The sequence below is a fragment of the Equus quagga genome, chromosome 7 (assembly GCF_021613505.1).
Source record: "Equus quagga isolate Etosha38 chromosome 7, UCLA_HA_Equagga_1.0, whole genome shotgun sequence".
In the NCBI taxonomy this organism is placed as follows: domain Eukaryota; kingdom Metazoa; phylum Chordata; class Mammalia; order Perissodactyla; family Equidae; genus Equus; species Equus quagga.
This window is the reverse complement of record NC_060273.1, coordinates 16,390,948-16,410,434: the sequence shown is the minus strand read 5'-3', so window position 1 is coordinate 16,410,434 and position 19,487 is coordinate 16,390,948. Positions and strand designations below refer to the sequence as shown.

The 19,487-nt window shown below is 36.3% G+C and overlaps 1 protein-coding gene across 1 annotated transcript in view; it reads left to right on the top strand.

The window, feature by feature from the left end:
* Nucleotides 1-19,487, top strand: part of LOC124241987 (phospholipid-transporting ATPase ABCA3-like) — a 211,595-nt gene that overhangs the window by 34,914 nt on the left and 157,194 nt on the right. Inside the window, exons 5-6 of the mRNA XM_046666407.1 lie at nucleotides 8,247-8,406; nucleotides 12,299-12,558. Coding sequence (XP_046522363.1) covers nucleotides 8,247-8,406; nucleotides 12,299-12,558 — 420 coding nt within the window. The remainder of the gene's footprint in view (nucleotides 1-8,246; nucleotides 8,407-12,298; nucleotides 12,559-19,487) is intronic.

Here is a 19,487-nt window from a genome sequence, read left to right as displayed (position 1 = left end):
TAGCAATACTACATACCTCATTTTATTGTGATGTTGCGTATTTTATAAGACCCTCCACCAGCAAAAAAGATTATGACTTGCTGAAGGCTCAGATGATGGTTAGCATTTTTTAGCAATAAAATATTTTTTAATTAAGTTATGTGCATTGTCTTTTTAGACATAATGCTATTGCACACTTAATAGGCTACAGTCTAGTGTAAACATAACTTTTATATGCACTAGGAAGCCAAAAAATTTGTGTGACTCTCCCTGTTGTGATATTTGATTTATTGCAGTGGTCTAGAACTGAACCTGCAATATCTCTGAGGTATGCCTGTGTTGAACCACTAGTTGTTCTTTGCATGTATAGTCATATGTCACTTAACTGTGGGACTATGTTCTGAGAAATGCTTTGTTAGGTGATTTTGTTGTTGTGCACACATCATAGAATGTACATACACAAACCTAGGTGGTAGAGCCTACTGCACACCTGGGCTATATGGTACTAATCTTGTGGGACCACTGTCAAATATGTGGTCCATCATTGACTGAAATGTTGTTACACAGCACATAACTGTACTGTGTTATCTCTGCCTTTGATCACATTATCCTCTCTCGGACTTTTTTTTAAGTTAATCTTTATTGAGTTTATGATAGTTTACAATCTTGTGAAATTTCAGTTGTACATTGTTGTTTGTCACTTGTGTTGTAGGTGCACCCCTTCACCCTTTGTGCCCACTCCCAACCCCCCCTTTCCCCGGTAGCCATTAATCTGTTCTCCTTGTCTACATGTTTAACTTCCTCATATGAGTGGAGTCATACAGAGATTGTCTTTCTCTATCTGGCTTATTTCACTTAACATAATTCCCTCAAGGTCCATCCATGTTGTTGTGAATGGGACGATTTTATTCTTTTTTATGGCTGAGTAGCATTTCATTGTATATATATACACCATATCTTCTTTATCCAGTCATCAGTTGATGGGCATTTAGGTTGCTTCCATGTCTTGGCTATTGTAAATAATGCTTCAATGAACATAGGGGTGCATGGGACTTTTGGAATTGCTGATTTCAAGTTCTTTGGATAGATACCCAGTAGTGGGAGGGCTGGGTCATATGGTATTTCTATTTTTAATTTTTTGGGAAATCTCCATTCTGTTTTCCATAGTGGCTGCACCAGTTTGCATTCCCACCAGCAGTGTATGAGAGTTCCCTTTTCTCCACAACCTCTCCAACATTTGTTACTTTTTGTTTTGCTTATTTTTGCCATTCTAATGGATGTAAGGTGATATGTTAGTGTAGTTTTGATTTGCATTTCCATGGTGATCAGTGATGATGAACATCTTTTCATGTGTCTATTGGCCATCCCTATATCTTCTTTGGAGAAATGTCTGTTCATGTCTCCTGCCCATTTTTTGATCGGGTTGTTTGAGTTTTAGTTGTTGATTTGTGTGAGTTCTTTATATATTATGGAGATTAACCCTTTGTCAGATATATGACTTGCAAATATTTTTTTCCAAATTAGTGGGTTGTTTTTTTGTTTCAATCCTGTTTTCCCTTACCTTGAAGAAGCTCTTTAGTCTGATGAAGTCCCACTGGTTGATTCTTTCTATTGTTTCCCTTCTGAGAAGACGTGGTGTCTGAAAAGATCCTTTTAACACTGATGTCAAAGAGTGTATTGCCTACATTTTCTTCTAGAAGCCTTATGGTTTCAGGTCTTACCTTTAGGTCTTTGATCCATTTAGAGTTTCTTTTTGTGAATGGTTAAGAAGAATGGTCAAGTTTCATTGTTTTACATGTGGCTTTCCAGTTTTCCAGCACCATTTGTTGAAAAGACTTTCTTTTCTCCATTGTATGCCCTCAGCTCCTTTGTCGAAGATTAGCTGTCCATAGATGTGTGGTTTTATTTCTGGGCTTTCAATTCTGTTCCATTGATCAGTGCACCTGTTTTTGTACCAGTACCATGCTGTTTTGATTACTGTAGCCTTGTAGTATGTTTTGAAGTCAGGGATTGTGATGCCTCCAGCTTTGTTCTTTTTTCTCAGGATTGCTTTAGAAATTTGGGGTCTTTTGTTGCCCCATATGAATTTTAGGATTCTTTGTTTTAATTCTGTAAAGAATGTCATTGGGATTCTGATTGGGATTGTGTTGAATCTGTAGATTGTTTTAGGTAGAACGGACATTTTAACTCTGTTTATTCTTCCAGTCCATGTGCATGGAATGTCTTTTCATCTCTTTATGTCATCATCAATTTATTTCAGGAAAGTCTTGTAGTTTTCATTGTATAGGTCTTTCACTTCCTTAGTTAAATTCACCCTAATGTATTTTATTCTTTTTGTTGCGATTGTGAATGGTATTGTGTTCTTGAGTTCTTTTTCTGTTAGTTCGTTATTATAGAAATGCTACTGATTTATGTCAGTTGATTTTATACCCTGCAACTTTGCTGTAGTTGCTGATTATTTCTAAAAGTTTTCCGATGGATCCTTTGGGGTTTTCTATATATAAGATCATGTCTGCAACAGCGAGAGTTTCACTTCTTCCCTCCCTATTTGGATTGCTTTTATTCCTTTCTCTTGCCTAATTGCTCTGGCCCAAACCTCCAGTACGATGTTAAGTAACAGTGGTGATAGAGGGCATCCTTGTCTCGTTCCTGTTCTCAGGGGGATGGCGCTCAGTTTTTGCCCATTGAGTATGATGTTGGGTGTGGGTTTGTCATATATGACCTTTATTATGTTGAGGTGATTTCCTCCTATCCCTGTTTTGTTCAGAGTTTTTATCATAAATGGCTGTTGGATCTTGTCAAGTGCTTTCTCTCTGTCTATTGAGATGATCATGTGGTTTTTATTCCTCAGTTTGTTGATGTGGTGTATCACATTGATTGATTTGCGGATGTTGAACCATCCCTGTGTCCCTGGTATGAATCCCACTTGATCATGATGTATGATCCTTTTGAGTATTGCTGAATTTGGGTTGCCAAAATTTTGTTGAGAATTTTTGCATCTATGTTCATCAGCGATATTGGCCTGCAGTTCTCCTTTCTCACGCTGTCCATGTCAGGTTTGGTATCAGCATGATGTTGGCCTTGCAGAATGTGTTAGGAAGTGTTCCATCCTCTCTATTTTTTTGGAATAGCTTTAAAAGTATAGGTATTAAATCCTCTCTGAAAGTTTGGTAAAATTCCCCAGGAAAGCCATCTGGTCCTGGGGTTTTATTCTTTGCAATGCTTTTGATTGATGTTTCAATCTCTTTCCGTGTAATTGGTCTGTTCAGATTGTCTGCTTCTTCTTGACTCAGCTTTGGGAGATTGTAGGAGTCTGAGAATTTATCCATTTCCTCTAGGTTATCCATTTTGTTGGTGTATAGTTTTTCGTAGTATTCTTTTATAATCTGTTGTATTTCTGTGGAGTCTGTTGTTATTTCTTCTCTTTCATTTCTGATTTTGTTTCTTTGAGCGTTCTCTCTTTTCTTGTTTGTAAATCTGGCTGGGGGACTTATCTTCTCAAAGAACCAGCTCTTTGTTTCATTGATCCTTTCTACTGCCTTTTTTGTTTCAATAGCATTTATTTCTGCTCTGATTTTTGTTATTTCTCTCCTTCTGCTGATTTTGGGCTTTGTTTGTTCTTCTTTGTCTAATTCAGTTAGGTGTAGTTTGAGATTACTTATTTAGGATTTTTCTTGTTTGTTAAGGTGTGCCTGTATTGCGATGAATTTTCCTCTTAATACAGCTTTGGCTGTATCCCATATGAGTTGGTATGGCATGTTATCATTTTCATTTGTCTCCAGATATTTTTTGATTTCTTTAATTTCTTCAATGATCCATTGCTTGTTCATTAGCATATTGTTTAGTCTCTGCATTTTTGTCCCTTTCTCAGCTTTTTTCTTGTAGTTAATTTCTAGCTTTATAGCATTATGATCAGAGAAGATGCTTGTTATTATTTCAATTTTTAAAAAAATTTATAGAGGCTTGCCTTGTTTCCCAACATATGGTCTATCCTTGAGAATGTTCCATGTGCGCTTGAGAAGAATGTGTATTCTGCTATTTTTGGATGGAGTGCTCTATATATGTCTATTAAGTCCAACTGTTTTAGCTTTTCATTTAATTCCACTGTTTCCTTGTTAATTTTCTGTCTGGATGATCTGTCCAATGATGTGAGTGGGGTGTTGAGGTCCCCTACTATTATTGTGTTATTTTTGATATCTTCTTTTAGGTTTGTTAATAGTTGCTTTATGAACTTTGGTGCTCCTGTGTTGGGTGCATAGATATTTATAAGTGTTATTTCTTCTTGATGTAGTGTCCCTTTGATCATTATATACTGACCCTCTATGTCTCTCTTTACCTGCCTTATCTTGCAATCTACTTTGTCTGATATAAGTATTGCGACACCTGCTTTCTTTTGTTTGCCATTAACTTGGAGTATCATCTTCCACCCCTTCACTCTGAGCATGTATTTGTCCTTGGAGCTGAGGTGTGTTTCCTAGAGTCAACAAATTGTTGGATCTTGTTCTTTAATCCTTCTTGCCACTCTGTGTCTTTTTATTGGAGAGTTCAAACCTTTTACATTGAGGGTGATTATTGATGTATGAGGGCTTAATGCTGTCATTCTGTCACTTGTTTTCTGGTTTTCCTACATGTCCTTTGTTTTTCATCCTGTGTGTGTTGGTCTACCCATTGACTTCTGTAGTTTCTTATGCTGTGTTTCTTAGTTTTTCCCTTATTTATTTTTTGTGTCTCTGTCCTGTTTTTTAGTTTAATGGCTACCCTGAAGTTTGTATTCAGAATCTCATGCATAACATAGTCGATTTTCTGATGGCCTCTTATTTCCTTAGCCAAAATGATTCAGTCCCTTTGCTCCTCCCCTCCTAAGTGATTATTTTCATCTCTTATTCCAACTTGTGTTGTGAGTTTGTAGTTAAAGTGACAAAATTGTCTTTGTTTTTGGTGTTTTCCTTCCCTTTAGCCTAATGCTATAGTTGAATATTTGCTGTCCTATCCTGAGTCTATCTATTTGTCTCCTTACTCTGTGTTTTGTGACCCCTTTCTCCCTTTTTGTCTTTTTTCAGGTATGAGGACCTTCTTGAGGATTTCTTGTAGGGGGTGTCTTGTGGCTACAAAGTCCCTTAGCTTTTGTTTTTCTGGGAAAGATTTAATTTCTCCCTCATGTGTGAAGGATATTTTTGCTGGACAGAGTCTTCTTGTCTGAAGATTTTTATCTTTTAAAGTTTTGAATATGTCATTCCAATATCTCCTAGCTTGTAAGGTTTCTGCAGAGAAGTCCACTGAAAGTCTGATAGGGGTTCCTTTGTAGGTTATTTTCTTCTGCCTTGCTGCCCTGAATATTCTTTGTCATTCATTTTTGCCAGTTTTACTACTATATGCCGTGCTGCAGGTATTTTTACGTTGACAAATCTAGGAGATCTGAAAGCTTCCTCCACACACATTTCTCTCTCAATCCATAGATTTGGGAAGTTCTCTGCTATTATTTCTTTGAGCATGCTTTCTGCCCCGTTCTCCTTCTCTTCACCTTCTTGGATACCTATAATTCTTATGTTGCTTCCTCATTGAGCCAGCTATTTCTCAGAGATTTTCTTCATCTCTTTTTAGTCTTAGTTCTCTCTCTTCCTCTGTCTGGAGCCATTCAACCTGTCTATCTTTGATTATGCTGATTTGCTCCTCTATAGTGTCTACACGGGCATTCAGGGAATCCGTATTCTGTTTTATCTGATCCATTGTATTTTTCATCTCTAGTATTTCTGATTGATTCTTCGTTATAGTTTCAATCTCTTTCATGAAGTAACTCCAGAACTCATTGAATTGTTTCTCTATATTTTCTTTTACCTCATTGAGTTTTTTGATGATAGTTATTCTGAATTCATTGTCATTTAGTTTACTTATTTCCAAGTCCTCAGGACATAACTCTGTGTAATTATTGTTTTCCTTCTGGTCTGGAGCTTTTATGAACTGTTTGATGCTAGAAGAATGATCTTTCTGCATAGTGATATTATTTGGTTGCAGTTACAGCTGATCGCCACTAGATGGGGGTTGAGAGCCATGTATTCTGAGCCCTCCGCCTTCAGACAAGATGGCCCGGCACAACGTGGGTGGGGGAGCAGTTTCTCTTGCATGCAGACCCGGTTTCCTGATCAGCTCTCACTATCTGGTCTCCCGGGGTCTTGGCTTGATGAGGTCACCCCACGTGGAAGCTTTCACCAGGTTAGAGGGCTTCTCTCTGGGCTGCAAGGGCACTAGGGTGTCCTGAGTGATCCTGCAGATGTGTGACGCCTCCCCCACTCCTTCCCTCAGAGCCTCCCAAGGCAGCGACCATAGTCTTTAGGGGAGGGAGTGAAGTTCTCTCAGCCCATTCCAGCTCCTCTGAAGTGGGACTCCAGCCTCTCCGCCCTCTGTCATTTGGCTGCTGTGGGTCTCCGAGGATTCCTGTGCTATTAGGATATTTTTTGTTGGAATATGGTTGCTCCTTTTTGTTGTATGTTGGAGGGGAGAGAGTCCCAGGCAAGCTCACTCTGCCATGATGCTGACGTCACTCCCTCTCCTCTCTCCTTTTGATTGTCCCTCTTTCTCCTTCTCCTTGTCCCTCTTTTTCTTGGGTAACTCTTATTAATTCTATAAAACTCTGGCTGTGATCACCTATACAAACTCTCCCCTTCCCTCTTCTGTGCTCTCTTAACACCTTGTGAGTTCCTTGAGGTCAAGGATTGTATATTAGTAATATATGAGCATGCTGTAGTTACTCAAAACTTTGTTTTTAAATTACTGAATTATTTGAATGTTTACCTAGACTTAGCACACTTGCTTGCTCCTCCTCATCTTACTGATTTCTCTGTTCTGCTTCTGTTGACCTTTGGTAACTGTAGTCTCTTGTCTTGTTAAGCTACTCAGGTCTACCATGACTTACCCTAGAGTTTACTCAGCTCTCCAGATATATCATCATCTTTTCATTTAATGGTTAAAATATGCAACATTCTACATTTAAATTTTATCATCCCTACTCTTGCTGCTTCTGGTTTTTTTCCTTATGTGCAATTCATTTTTTTTCTGAGGTCACATTGGTTTATAACGTTATATAAATTTCAGGTATACATCATTATATTTTGACTTCTGTATAGACTGCATTGTGTTCACCACCAAAAGTCTATTTGCCATCCATCATCAGACACGTGTCCCTTCACCTCTTTCACGCACCTCCAACCCCTTTCCCCTCTGATAACCACCAATCCATTCTTCTTATCTATATGTTTATTTGTTTATCTTCCACATATGAGTGAATTCATATGGTAATTGTCTTTCTCTGTCTGACTTATTTCACTTAGCATAATACCTTTAAGGTCCATCCATGTTGTTGAAAATGGCAAGATTTTGTCTTTTTTTTTTTTTTGAGGAAGATTAGCCCTGAGCTAACATCTGCTGCTAATCCTCCTCTTTTTGCTGAGGAAGACTGGTCCTGAGCTAGCATCTGTGCCCTTCTTCCTCTACTTTATATGTGGGATGCCTATCACAGCATGGCTTTGCCAAGTGGTGCCATGACCACACCCAGAATCTGAACTGGCAAACCCCAGGCCGCCAAAGGAGAACCTGTGACCTTAACTGCTGCACCACTGGACCAGCCCCTTGTCTGTTTTTATGGCTGAGTAGTCTTCACTGTGTATATATACCACATCGTCTTTATCCATTCATCCATTGCTGGGCACTTATGTTGCTTCCCAGTCTTGGCTATTGTGAATAATGCTGCAGTGAAATTAACCGTGCATATAGCTTTTTGAATTAGAGTTGTCATGTTTTTCGGATAAATACCCAGAAGTGGAATAGCTGAATCATATGTCATTCAGTTTTTGAAGAGGGACATATTGTTACTCTACCATAATTGGCTAACGTGGTCGGAAAGAAAATTAATAGAACTTTGTGATGTTTCACTCAGTAGACAGGACAGTTGTGGGTATAGAAAAATTCATGCAAATGATCAAGGTACCACTGTTGTGTCTTTGAAACTCAGAGGCAAAATGCCATGAAGATGAAAGAGGACAGTACAAATTTAGTCGATTTCAGACTTTGACTGTGATTCCAGCACGTGAGACTTGCTACTTGTCTCTTGGCCAGTGATCCTGTCATTTTTCATCATTTAAGATCCTGAATTGCTCACTTTATCCTGAAAACACAGTTCTTAGCTTTGTATTTTATTTTCCTTTCACTGCTAATATTTGCTTTTTAGTGTTCATTGGTTTAGAATGTTGTTTGTTTTCTATTGTTCGTTCTAGGTAAAATATCATCTGCGTTTTAGTGGCTTTGTTAGACGGAGTCATCATACAAATAAGTTAGTTGCTCGAAGACGCCATACATGGGAAACAGCTCTTCTCTTTCCAACAGTACCTTCTCAAGGACCCAGGAATGGGGCTGAAGATGATGGAGGAGATCCTGGTGAGATCCTTATGTATACTTATATTACTATTTTGGTTGCAAGCTGGCAGTCCTATCAACAAGTGTGACTCATTTTCTTTCAACATGTGAGAAAGTTGTTTCTTCATTAATCATAGCAGTAAATTTTTTCAATTTAGTTTTTATTGTAAAAACAAGCATGCAGAAAACTTTATACATTTGAAAAGTATCATTATAATACCTTAGATCATTTCCTGAACTTTACTAGTGTATATCCGTGCATTTATATAGTCTTAGTTGGTAAATGTTGGCTCTACTGACTGAATAGTCACATCTTTATATATTAATATTTCCTGTATACTTATGGTTCTAAATTATTCTTTTGGGTTTATGAATGATTTTTAATTATGCAATGGTAATTTTTAAATTATTTTTTTAATTGTATGGATTACCTTGAAGTAAAAAAAATAAGGAATTTGAATTAACTAACAATCCTGAGAGTTTATATTTAGGAAATTATTCAACAGAAGACAAATCTTTGTGCAATTTACCATTACCAATAAAATTTGAAAATAGTAAAAATAGTCTGTAATAAGTGTGTGGTTAAGAATATGATAATATATCAATTTGACAGACTATTGTGTAGTGATTAAAGATAATCATTATCAGGCCCGATAAATATAGAACTATATATATAGAATTATGGCTATGGAAAATATGTATGGATCTGTACAAAATTGAGATAGCTGTCCAAAAATGAAAATAGTTAAATTAGAGTGGTGTGATTGTGTGATGTTTTGTCATCTTATCAAAAACATTTTGAATGTTTTTCCAATCAAAAGTTGAAGAGGAGTCTGGCCTCTTTTAAAATAATATGCTGCATCCTAAGCGTAGTTTGTGAGAGTAAGTTAATGGAAAATAGCATGATCTTGGTGGAAAAAGAGTAGTTTAAAACCAAAAAGAAGAGTTGGTTGCATATGGTGGGAGGTTTTCCCTTAAAAAGACCATGTTCTATACAACAACAAAGAAGATAATTATACAAATTCAAACTACTGAATGACACTGTGTGGCAAATTAATATTAAAAAATTGGTATGAAGAGATGCTCTGTTTTGTAAGTGGCATTGTAGTGTAGTGACTGGGAATCAGGAGATGATGTTCTTTTCTCAGACTCTGTTAATCATTAGCTTTATGATTTTAAACACTCTTAGCCAAATTTCTTCATCTGAAAAATGAGTGTTTGGACTAGGTGACCCTATGGGTCCCTTTCAGGACTAAAATTCTATGATATTAATTCTTAGGACTTCGGCCAATTAAATCAGCTGAGATAAGTGGTGGGAGAGAAGATCAGAATTAGTTCAGTGAAATTTAAAAGTGAGATTTCTTTTATTGTAGTAAGAAGACAACATGAGATCTTAATATTTAAGTGCACAATACAATATTGTTAACTATAGGCACATTGTTGTGCAACAGATCTCTAGAACTCTTTAATCTTGCAAAACTGAAGCTCTATATCCATTAAAGAACAGCTCATTTTCCTCTCCCTTCATCCCCTGGAAACCACCATTCTACTTTCTGTTTCTATGGGTATGAGTACTTTAGATACCTAATTTAAGTGGAATCATGCATTATTTATCGTTTTGTGTGTAATGTCCTTAAGATTGTAGCACATGAGAGGATTTCATTCTTTTCTAAGGCTGAATAATATTCCACTGTATGTATATACCACATTTTGTTTATCCATTCATCCATTGAAGGACATTTAGGTTGCTTTCACCTCTTGGCTATTGTGAATAATGCTGCAATGAACATGGGAGTGCAAATATATTTCTTTGAGAGTCTATTTTCAATTCTTTTGAATATATGCCAATAAATAGGATTGGTGGATCATATGGTAATTATTTTTAATATTTTGAGAAACCTCCATATTGTTTTCCATTGCATGAGTACCATTTTATATTTCCACCAACAATGCACAAGGAGTCCAATTTCTTTATGTCTCACCAACACTTGTTATTTTCTGGTTTTTCAGTAGTGGCCATCCTATCAGGTGTGAGGTGATATCTCATTGTGGTTTTGATATACATTTCCATGATGATTAGTGAAGTTGAGCAATTTTCATGTGCTTTTTGGCCATTTGTCTATTTTCTTTGGAGAAATGTATGTTCAAGTCCTTCACTTGTTTTTTTTTTCTTTTTTTGAGGAAGATTAGCCCTGAGCTAATATCTGCCACCAATCCTCCTCTTTTTGCTCAGGAAGACTGGTCCTGAGCTAACATCTGTGCCCATCCTCCTCTACTTTATATGTGGGACGCCTGCCACAGCATGGCCTGACAAGTGGTGCATAAGTCTGCACCTGGGATCCGAACTGGCGAACTTCAGGCCACTGAAGCAGAACATGCATATTTAACCACTGCGCCACTGGGCCGGTCCTGCCTATTTTTTAAGGTTATTTTTGTTGTTGTTGAATTATAGGAGTTCTTTATATATTCTGGATATTAACCTTTTATCAGTTATGATTTGTGATGGTTTTCTCGCATTCCATAGTTTGCCCTTTTAATCTGTTGATTGTTTCTTTTGCTATGCAGAAGTTTTTAAGTTTGATGTAGTCACATTTGTCTATTTTTGCTTTTGTCACCTGTTGCTCTGGTGTCATATCCAAGAAATCATTGCTGAATCCCATGTCCTGAGTCCTTTGCCCTGTGTTTTCTTCTAAGAGTTTTTCTAAGAGTTCTATAGCTTCAAGTCTTATGTTTAAATCTTTAATCCTTTTTGATTTAATTTTTGTATATGGTATAAGGTGAGGATCAACTTCATTCTTTTGCAGGTGGAGATCCAGTTTATCCAGCACCATTTGTTTTGAAAAGATTATCCTTTCCTCCAGTGCGCTTGTTGAAGATCATTTGATCATATATGTTATAATTTATTTCTGGGCTCTGTATTCTGTTCCATTGGTTTCTATGTCTGTCTTTATGCCAGTACCATATTCTTTTGATTACTCTAACTTTGTAATATATTTTGAAATCAGGAAGTGTGAAGCGTCTAGCTCTCAAGAGCAAGTGTTCTTGCTCAAGATTGTTTTGGTTATTCAGGGTCCTTTGCAATTCCATATGGATTTTAGGATGGTTTTTTCTATTTTTGCAAAAAATGCCATTGGGATTTCGATAGAGTGCATTGAACCTGTAGATCATTTTGGGTAGTATGGATATTTTAACAATATTACATCTTCCAATCCATGAACCCAGGATGTCTTTCCATTTACTTGTGTCCGTTTAAATTTCTTTCAGGAATGTTTTGTAGTTTTCAGTATGCAATTTTTTACCTTCTTAGTTAAGTTTACTTCTTACTTTATTCTTTTTGATGCTGTTGTAAATGGGATTGTATCACTTCTTGTTTTGAGCTTCATTTCTCTTCATAGGTCCATTGTATAGAATTATGTCTGGTATTGTCTTGAATTCTCGTTTATTTTGGCTGATAAAATTACGTAAAGCAACTGTACCATTTTTTTTTTAAAGATTTTATTTTTTCCTTTTTCTCCCCAAGGCCCCCCAGTACATAGTTGTATATTCTTTGTTGTGGGTCCTTCTAGTTGTGGCATGTGGGATGCTGCCTCAGTGTGGCTCGATGAGCAGTGCCATGTCCACGCCCAGGATTCGAACCAATGAAACGCTGGGCCGCCTGCAGCAGAGCGCACGAACTTAACCACTCGGCCACAGGGCCAGCCCAACAACTGTACCATTTTTATGCAGTATCTTAGTTTTGGGAAGATAGTAATATAATTCTATGTTATATATTATCTGTTTGTTTTCCAAATCACTATAGGTGTTGTGAAATTGTTCTCTGGGTTGAAAGCTTTGAATTACCTGAATTGCCTTCTTTATTTGCCTGGCTGTTTCTGAGTATACTGAACTTGACAATCTTTGTTTTCTCATTTAGGGTACATCAGACAAGGGTTCCTGGCTCTGCAGCATGCCATAGATAAGGCCATCATGGTACACCATAGTGGCAGACGTGGAGAAGCTTTGTTTGATAATGTCATCATTTATGCTAGGAGATTTCCATACCCTGCTTTTTATTTTGATCCATTTATGTGGGCTTTTATGACTATTTTCCCTTTGATAGTTTTACTTGTATTTTCTCCAACTGAACTTACCCTTATCAGGACCATCGTTACGGAAAAGGAAAACAGATTAAAGGTAACTTCACTTTCTTTGTAGCATTTTGGGCCTGTGGAACAGATTTGTGTGCAGGGTCGGACTATTTCTATATATTTTGCACTGTTGAATGGTTATATTTCAGTAGCAATGTACAAATATAGATTGGGTTGAGGGTGCACTATGTCATTTGTCAATTTTCTGATGTTTTGCTTTTATCTAAATTCTTGATTTGGCTTGTAAGTTTATTGACTAAATGGCTATTTAACAAGAATGTTATGGAGAGAGGCCATGTGTGAAATGCCCAGAATCTAATTTGGAATAAAATGGGCAACAGAGACATGATCATATGAGCTCTTGAATTAGGTGAGTTTGAGGTACATATCGATTGCAAGATTTGAGATGATTTTCAATGGTAAGTTGAAACGAGACCATATTGTGAAAAAAAGTGGCTCTAAAGTCAGAGAGAAGGCCACCGACTCATCTCTCTATCCATTATTTCATTCAACATTTATTTATTAATTATCTCCTTTGTTCCAGGGACTTTGATAAATCTGAGGCTTAAATCCTGGCTCCACCAATTATTAACTCTGTGATCACAGCCTGTTTCTTCAGATGTAAATTGAAGATAATAATGCCTAATTTCTAGAATTATTGGGGGTATTAAATGAGATGTTGTTCAGAAAAGTGTCTGGGTCAGTCTCTGACCTGTAATAAGCACTCAACAAATGGTAGTTACAAAGAGAAGACAGAATTCCTACTCACAAATTGTTAAAACTAAAAGTTTTTAGTTGAGGAGATATTAGTAAACTGAGGTACTTTTGTAATATGATAAGTACCTAGGTAGGGATGTGGGAAAAGTTATTCTTGAAGTACTGAGGGCTTGATGCTTGGTCTGAGCAATGAAGGCTAATAGGAGTTCACTAGGTAGATAGCACCGGGGGATGGGCTTTGAAACTATGCACTATTCCTATCAGTGTTGCCTTTGGAAAAATGACCTGGGAAGGGGATATGGAGGATGTTTTAGATTAGGTTTGGCAGTCTTTTTGTGGGAAGCACAGATAATAAATATTTTAGGCTTGTGGGCCAACTGCGTCTCTATCACACATCCTTTTCTGTTTTTTTTTTTTTAAATTAAATCATTTAGAAATGTAAAAACCATTTTTAGCTCACAGGATATGCAAAGGTAGTTTATGGGCTGGGTTTGGCCCACGGGCCATACTCTGCTGACAAAGTTTGACTGAAGGTGAGGAACCAATTATGAGATAATTGTAACAGACCAGGAGAACAGTAGGGAGGGCCTCAACTAAGGTGGTTTAGTATGTAAGAATAGAGAGGGAATAGTTTAAGAAATATTTGGGAGGTAGACATCAGTGGAGATGGATATGTATGTAATTAATTTCAAATTCTAGAATTTTGCAAACACCTGTCAACGACTTTCTTTTCACTATATCAGGTTGTTCTTAAGATATTTGAGGGCTATTTAGCAAATTATATTGGGATGAGGAAATATTCTGTGTTTCCTGAAGGAACCAGTGATGCTTGAGTTTAATGAATATGGGATAGAGAAATCAGTCTCCTTCTGTGCAAGGGATTGCCCCTCCTTCCAGTTTTCTTGGTTATACTAATGAAATTATCTTCTCCCAAATCACCCAAGCTTCAAACCTCAGTCTTATTGGTATAGTATAGTATATATAGTATTTAAGAATACTGCCATTTCCTGCCTCTGTAACTTTTGGGTAAGTTTCTTAATTTCTCTGTGCCTCATCTGTAAAATATAGATGAAAATACTCCTACCACATAGGGTTGTTGTGACTATTAAAGAGATACTAGTTGTTAGTGCATAGGAAATATTACGTAGCCATCAAAGTTAGTTCTCTCTCTATTTTCTTTGTCTCCTGTGTGCAGCATATATGAACTGGTGTAAATTCTGCTTCTTTCTCTCCATTTGTAGAACTGTCATTTCTAGTTCAAGCTCTTATTGATTTTTCACCATGTAGCTGTTTCAGAAATCTTCTCGTTGGCTTCCCCAACCACTATCTCTCTTTAGTCTTCACCTTAACTCCTTTTCCCTCTACCCCAAAATGGTTCATTTTGTACCACTCTTTATTTGTTTTCTCTGATTAGCATGTCTTTTTCTCTCTTTTCTAACTGGTGACTAATCTCTTTGAAATCTCTTTTCAACTTTCAATTGCAGTTTACTAGTTTTCTCTTTGTGTCTCCAGGTCATGTTACACAAACTTCAATCAAGTAGTTTAAATTATTTATTATTTGCTTTCTCATTTTTAAATTTCTAATTGAAATGTAAAATACATACATATAAAATACATATACCTATGTGTACAGATCATTGAATTATCAAACATAAACACACCCATATAACTACTATGCCATTCAAGAAATAGAATTGTGTGTCTTTTTTAATCCAGAAATCCCTCACATCTGGTCCAAATCACTATACCTTCCCTCTTCCCCAAAGATAATCACTGTTTAACTTCTAAAACCCTATATTAGCGTTACCTGGTTTTAAACTTTATTTAAATAGAATCATACAATGGTTATCTTTTTGTGTCTGTAAGAGTCATTCATGTTCTGTGTAGCTGTAATTTGGCCTTTTTTGTTGCTGTGTAGTATTTCATTTTATGAATATTTTGCTATTTGTCACTCTACTGTTGATGGACATTTGGTTGTTAAAGTATTGGTCTATTACAATATGCTACTGTGAATATTTTGTGCACATTTTTCTGTTGGGTATATACCTAGGATTGAGATTGGTGGAGCATACAATATACATATTTTCAACCTTGTTACATAAGACTAAACATTTTTCCAAAGTGTGTGTGCCAATTTCTTCTCTTATCAGTAATGTATAAGAGTTACTGTTGCTTCATAAATATGCCAACACTTAGTGGTAATAGTCTTTTGTAATTTTAACCATTCTGGAAGGCATATAGTGGTATCTAATTGTGGTTTTAATTTATTTTCCTTGTTAACTAATGATGTTGAACACCTTTTCATATGCTTACTGGCCATGTGGACATCCTCTTTTGTGAAATGTCTGTTCAAAAGTCTTTTCTAGATTTTTCTGTTCGGTTATGTGTCTTTTTCCATTGATTTGTAAGCATTCTTTGTATATTTTGGATATAAGTCCTTTTTGTGATGCGTTTATTGCAAATATTTTCTCTCAATCTGTAGCTTGCCTTAATGATGTCTTTGGAATAACATAAGTTCTTAGCTTTAATGTAATTAAGTCTTTTCCCTTATTATTAGTGCTTTCTGTGTCCAGCCTATCCTGGCTGAGTTTCCCCCTGTCTGCTTCCTTGTTGTTCTTTAGATTTTCGTCTTTTTCAATCTTTGCATTTAAGTCTCTAAATTTACCTCTAATCATAAATTTAGTTGCAAACTACAAGTCGAAATGTAGTATTTTATCATACAGTTCAAAATAGTTTCCAATTTCGTGAATTTTTTTCTTTGACCCATAGGATAATTAGAAAAGCATTAAAAAATTTTCAAACATATCAGGAGCCAGTATTTGATTTCAGTATTTTGAAGTTTTGATGAGACTTGCCTTATGGGCTAGAATATAGCCAATTTTAACAAATGTTCTGCATGCATGTGTGCACTGAAAAACAATGTATACTGTGTGTTCAGTGGGTACAATTTTCTGTACATGTTACATCAACTTTGTTAGACATATCTTTAACATGTTTAATCTGTCAGTTGTGTCAGTTATTGTGAGAAGTATTTAAAAAATCTCCCTCTATGATTATTGATTATTGAGTTGTCTAATTTTTCCTTTTAGTTGTCAATTTTAGCCTTATATATGTTGATGCTTTGTTTAGTAGACCCAGTTTATAGGATTTGCTTATTCTCACATGTTCTGCAGGAGTTGGCAGATTTCTCAGTGGAGAGCTTGCCCACCATTGCCATAACCTTGTCTCCTAAGATTGCAGGTTGTTTTAAACTCCTTTGTGGGTAAGGACCAGTGTTTGGAATGGCATCCATTAAACCTGCATTGGGAGCTAGTTCTTTCCTCTTCTGGACTCAAAGGAAAAGATGTGGAATGGGATGAGGGGTCTTTCATCCACAGTGGCTGCCCAGAACCATCACGTCACCCAACTCAGAAGTGCAGGGGAGTTATCACCCAGCCTAGTAACTTTGACTATGGAGTATAGTAAAAAGTTGGCAGATAAATCCCTTTCTCTTTCCCCCTCCAGTGGACTATCTTAAGGCCTGATGCGTCCATTTGGCCTATCTGTATGATAGCATCTGAATGCATTTCTCTTTATGAACCTGTGGCCAGCTTGGTAATACATTACCTTGAATTTGTGTTTCCTCTTTCACGTCCTGTTTTCTCTCATTCTTGCTATCCTGTGAATGTACCTCCCAATAAAGTCTTAGCATGTAAGCCTCGCTTAGGCTGTATTTTTTTAGGCATCGTAGGCTAAGATACTTTGTTATTAAGTACCTATAAACTTAGAATGGTTATCTCTTCCAAATGGATTGAAGTTTTTATCATTATGAAATTAACTTGTATCATTGTGAAATGTCCACTATTATCTATCTACAGCAGTTCTTCTGCCTTAACATCGACTTTGATACTAATATAGCTATACTGATTTTCTTGTGGTTAGTGTCTACATGATATACATTTTCTTATGCTTTTATTTATAATATTTGTCTTTACGTTTGAATATGTCTCTTGTCAGTCATTAAAATATATGCTGTAGTGATCGTAAGCATACTAAATTGTTTACAGGTAATGCAGTTAAACATATTTGTGTTTAAATTTACCATCTTGTCATTTGTTTTCTATTAGTGCCATTTTACTTTGTTATTTTTTCTTGCCTTGTTTTGGATTTTATCATTTGGATTTTATTATTTAATTAGCCTGGTAGTTATGCATTCTTTTATTAGCTTTTTAAATATAAACTTAGAGATTCTAACATGCTTTCTTGAATCATCAAAATTCAGCAATGAAGCATCAAAGTGCACCAAAAGCAAATTAAGAAAATTAAAAGCTATGTAAAAAGAAGCACTTTTGTGAATCCTCCTCAAACGTTGCTATCATGTATTTTAATTCTCTCTCTATATTTTAAATCCCACAAAATATTACTATTTGATAGGTGATATTTATTTATATACCTATGTATTTACCCAGTTATTTTAATTTCTGTATCTTCCCATGAATAATGATTTTTCCTTTTGCCTAAATCTTTAGGACTCAGTATACGTTTGGTGATGAATTTTCTCACTCTGTTTGAAAAATTCTCTAGTTTACCTTTATTCTTTTTTTGTTGAAGGATTAACTATACATAGTAAATTGCACAGATTTTTGCATGTATGGGTCAAAGAGTTTGAACATATGTATACACTTATGTAGTCATCAAACTAGTCAAGGTATACACCAGAGTCCAGAAAGTTCTCCTTCTCCACTCCGTTCATTGGTCTCACCTTAGAGGGAATCACTTTTTTGATTTTGTATCATTATAGATTAGGTTTCTCTGTTCTAGAACTTATTCTCTTGCTATTTTTAAATTTTTGGTATAATGGGAAATGTATTTCTATTAGAAATATTTATATATTTTTAAACTTAGTTTTTATTTGTTTGTTTTAATTTTAATTGTGGTAAAACGTGTATAACATAAAGTTTACCATCTTAATGATTTTTAAGTGTACACTTCAGTGGTGTTAAATGTATTTACATTGTTGTGCACCAATCTCTAGAACTTTTTCATCATGCAAAATTGAAGCTCTATACCTGTTAAACAATAACTCCTTATTTCTTTCCACTCCTCCCTCACCCCTGGCAACAACCATTCTACTTTCTGGTTCTCTTAGTTTGACTACTTTAGATACCTCCTGTAAGTGGAGTCATGCAGTATTTGGTTTTTTTGTGACTGGCTTGTTTCACTTAGCATAAAGTCCTCAAGGTTCATCCATGTTGTAGCATTTATTGGAATTTCCTTCCATGTTTTGGTGAGGAAGATTGGCCCTGAGCTAACATGTGTTGCCAATCTCCCTCTTTTTTTTTCTCCCCAAAGCCCCAGCTCATAGTTGTATATCCTAGTTGTAAGTCCTTCTAGTTCTTCTGTGTGGGAGGCCACTGAAGCATGGCTTGATGAGTGGTGTGTAGGTCCACACTCAGGATCTGAACCAGTGAACCCCAGGCCACCAAAGCAGAACACGTGAACTTAACTGCTCAGCCCAAGGGCCGACCACAGAATTTCCTTCCTTTTTAAGGCTAATTAATATTCCAGTGTATGTCTATACCTCATTTTGGTTTTTTTGTTTTTGTTTTTTAAAGATTGGCACCTGAGCTAACAACTGTTGCCAATCTTTTTTTTTTTTCTGCTTTATCTCCCCAAACCCCCCCCGTACATAGTTGTATATCTTAGTTGTGGCTCCTTCTAGTTGTGGCTTGTGGGGCGCTGCCTCACCGTGACCTGAGGAGCAGTGCCGTGTCTGCGCCCAGGATCCAAACCCTGGGCTGCTGCAGCGGAGCACGTGAACTTAAACACTCGGCCACAGGGCCGGCCCCTATACCTCATTTTGTTTATCCATTCATCCATTGATGGACATTTGGATTGCTTCCACTTTTTGGCTATTGTGAATTATAATAATAATAATAATCATGTACAGATATTTCTTTGAGGATTTGTACTCACATCCTTACCAAAACTTATTTTCTGTGGTTTTTCTTTCTTTTTTTGGGGTGAGGAAGATTGGCCCTGAGCAAACATCTGTTGCCAATCTTATTTTTCTTGTCTAATTGCTTGGGCTATAACTTTCAATACTATGTTGAATAGAAATGACGAGAGTGAGCATCCTTGCCTTGTACTAGATCTCAGAGTTTCCGGAAAGCTTTCAATTTTTCCCATTACTTATGTGTTTTATGTGCTTTTCATATATGACCTTTTTTGTGTTGAGGTAAGTTTCTTTCTATACCTATGTGGTTGAGAGTTTTAATC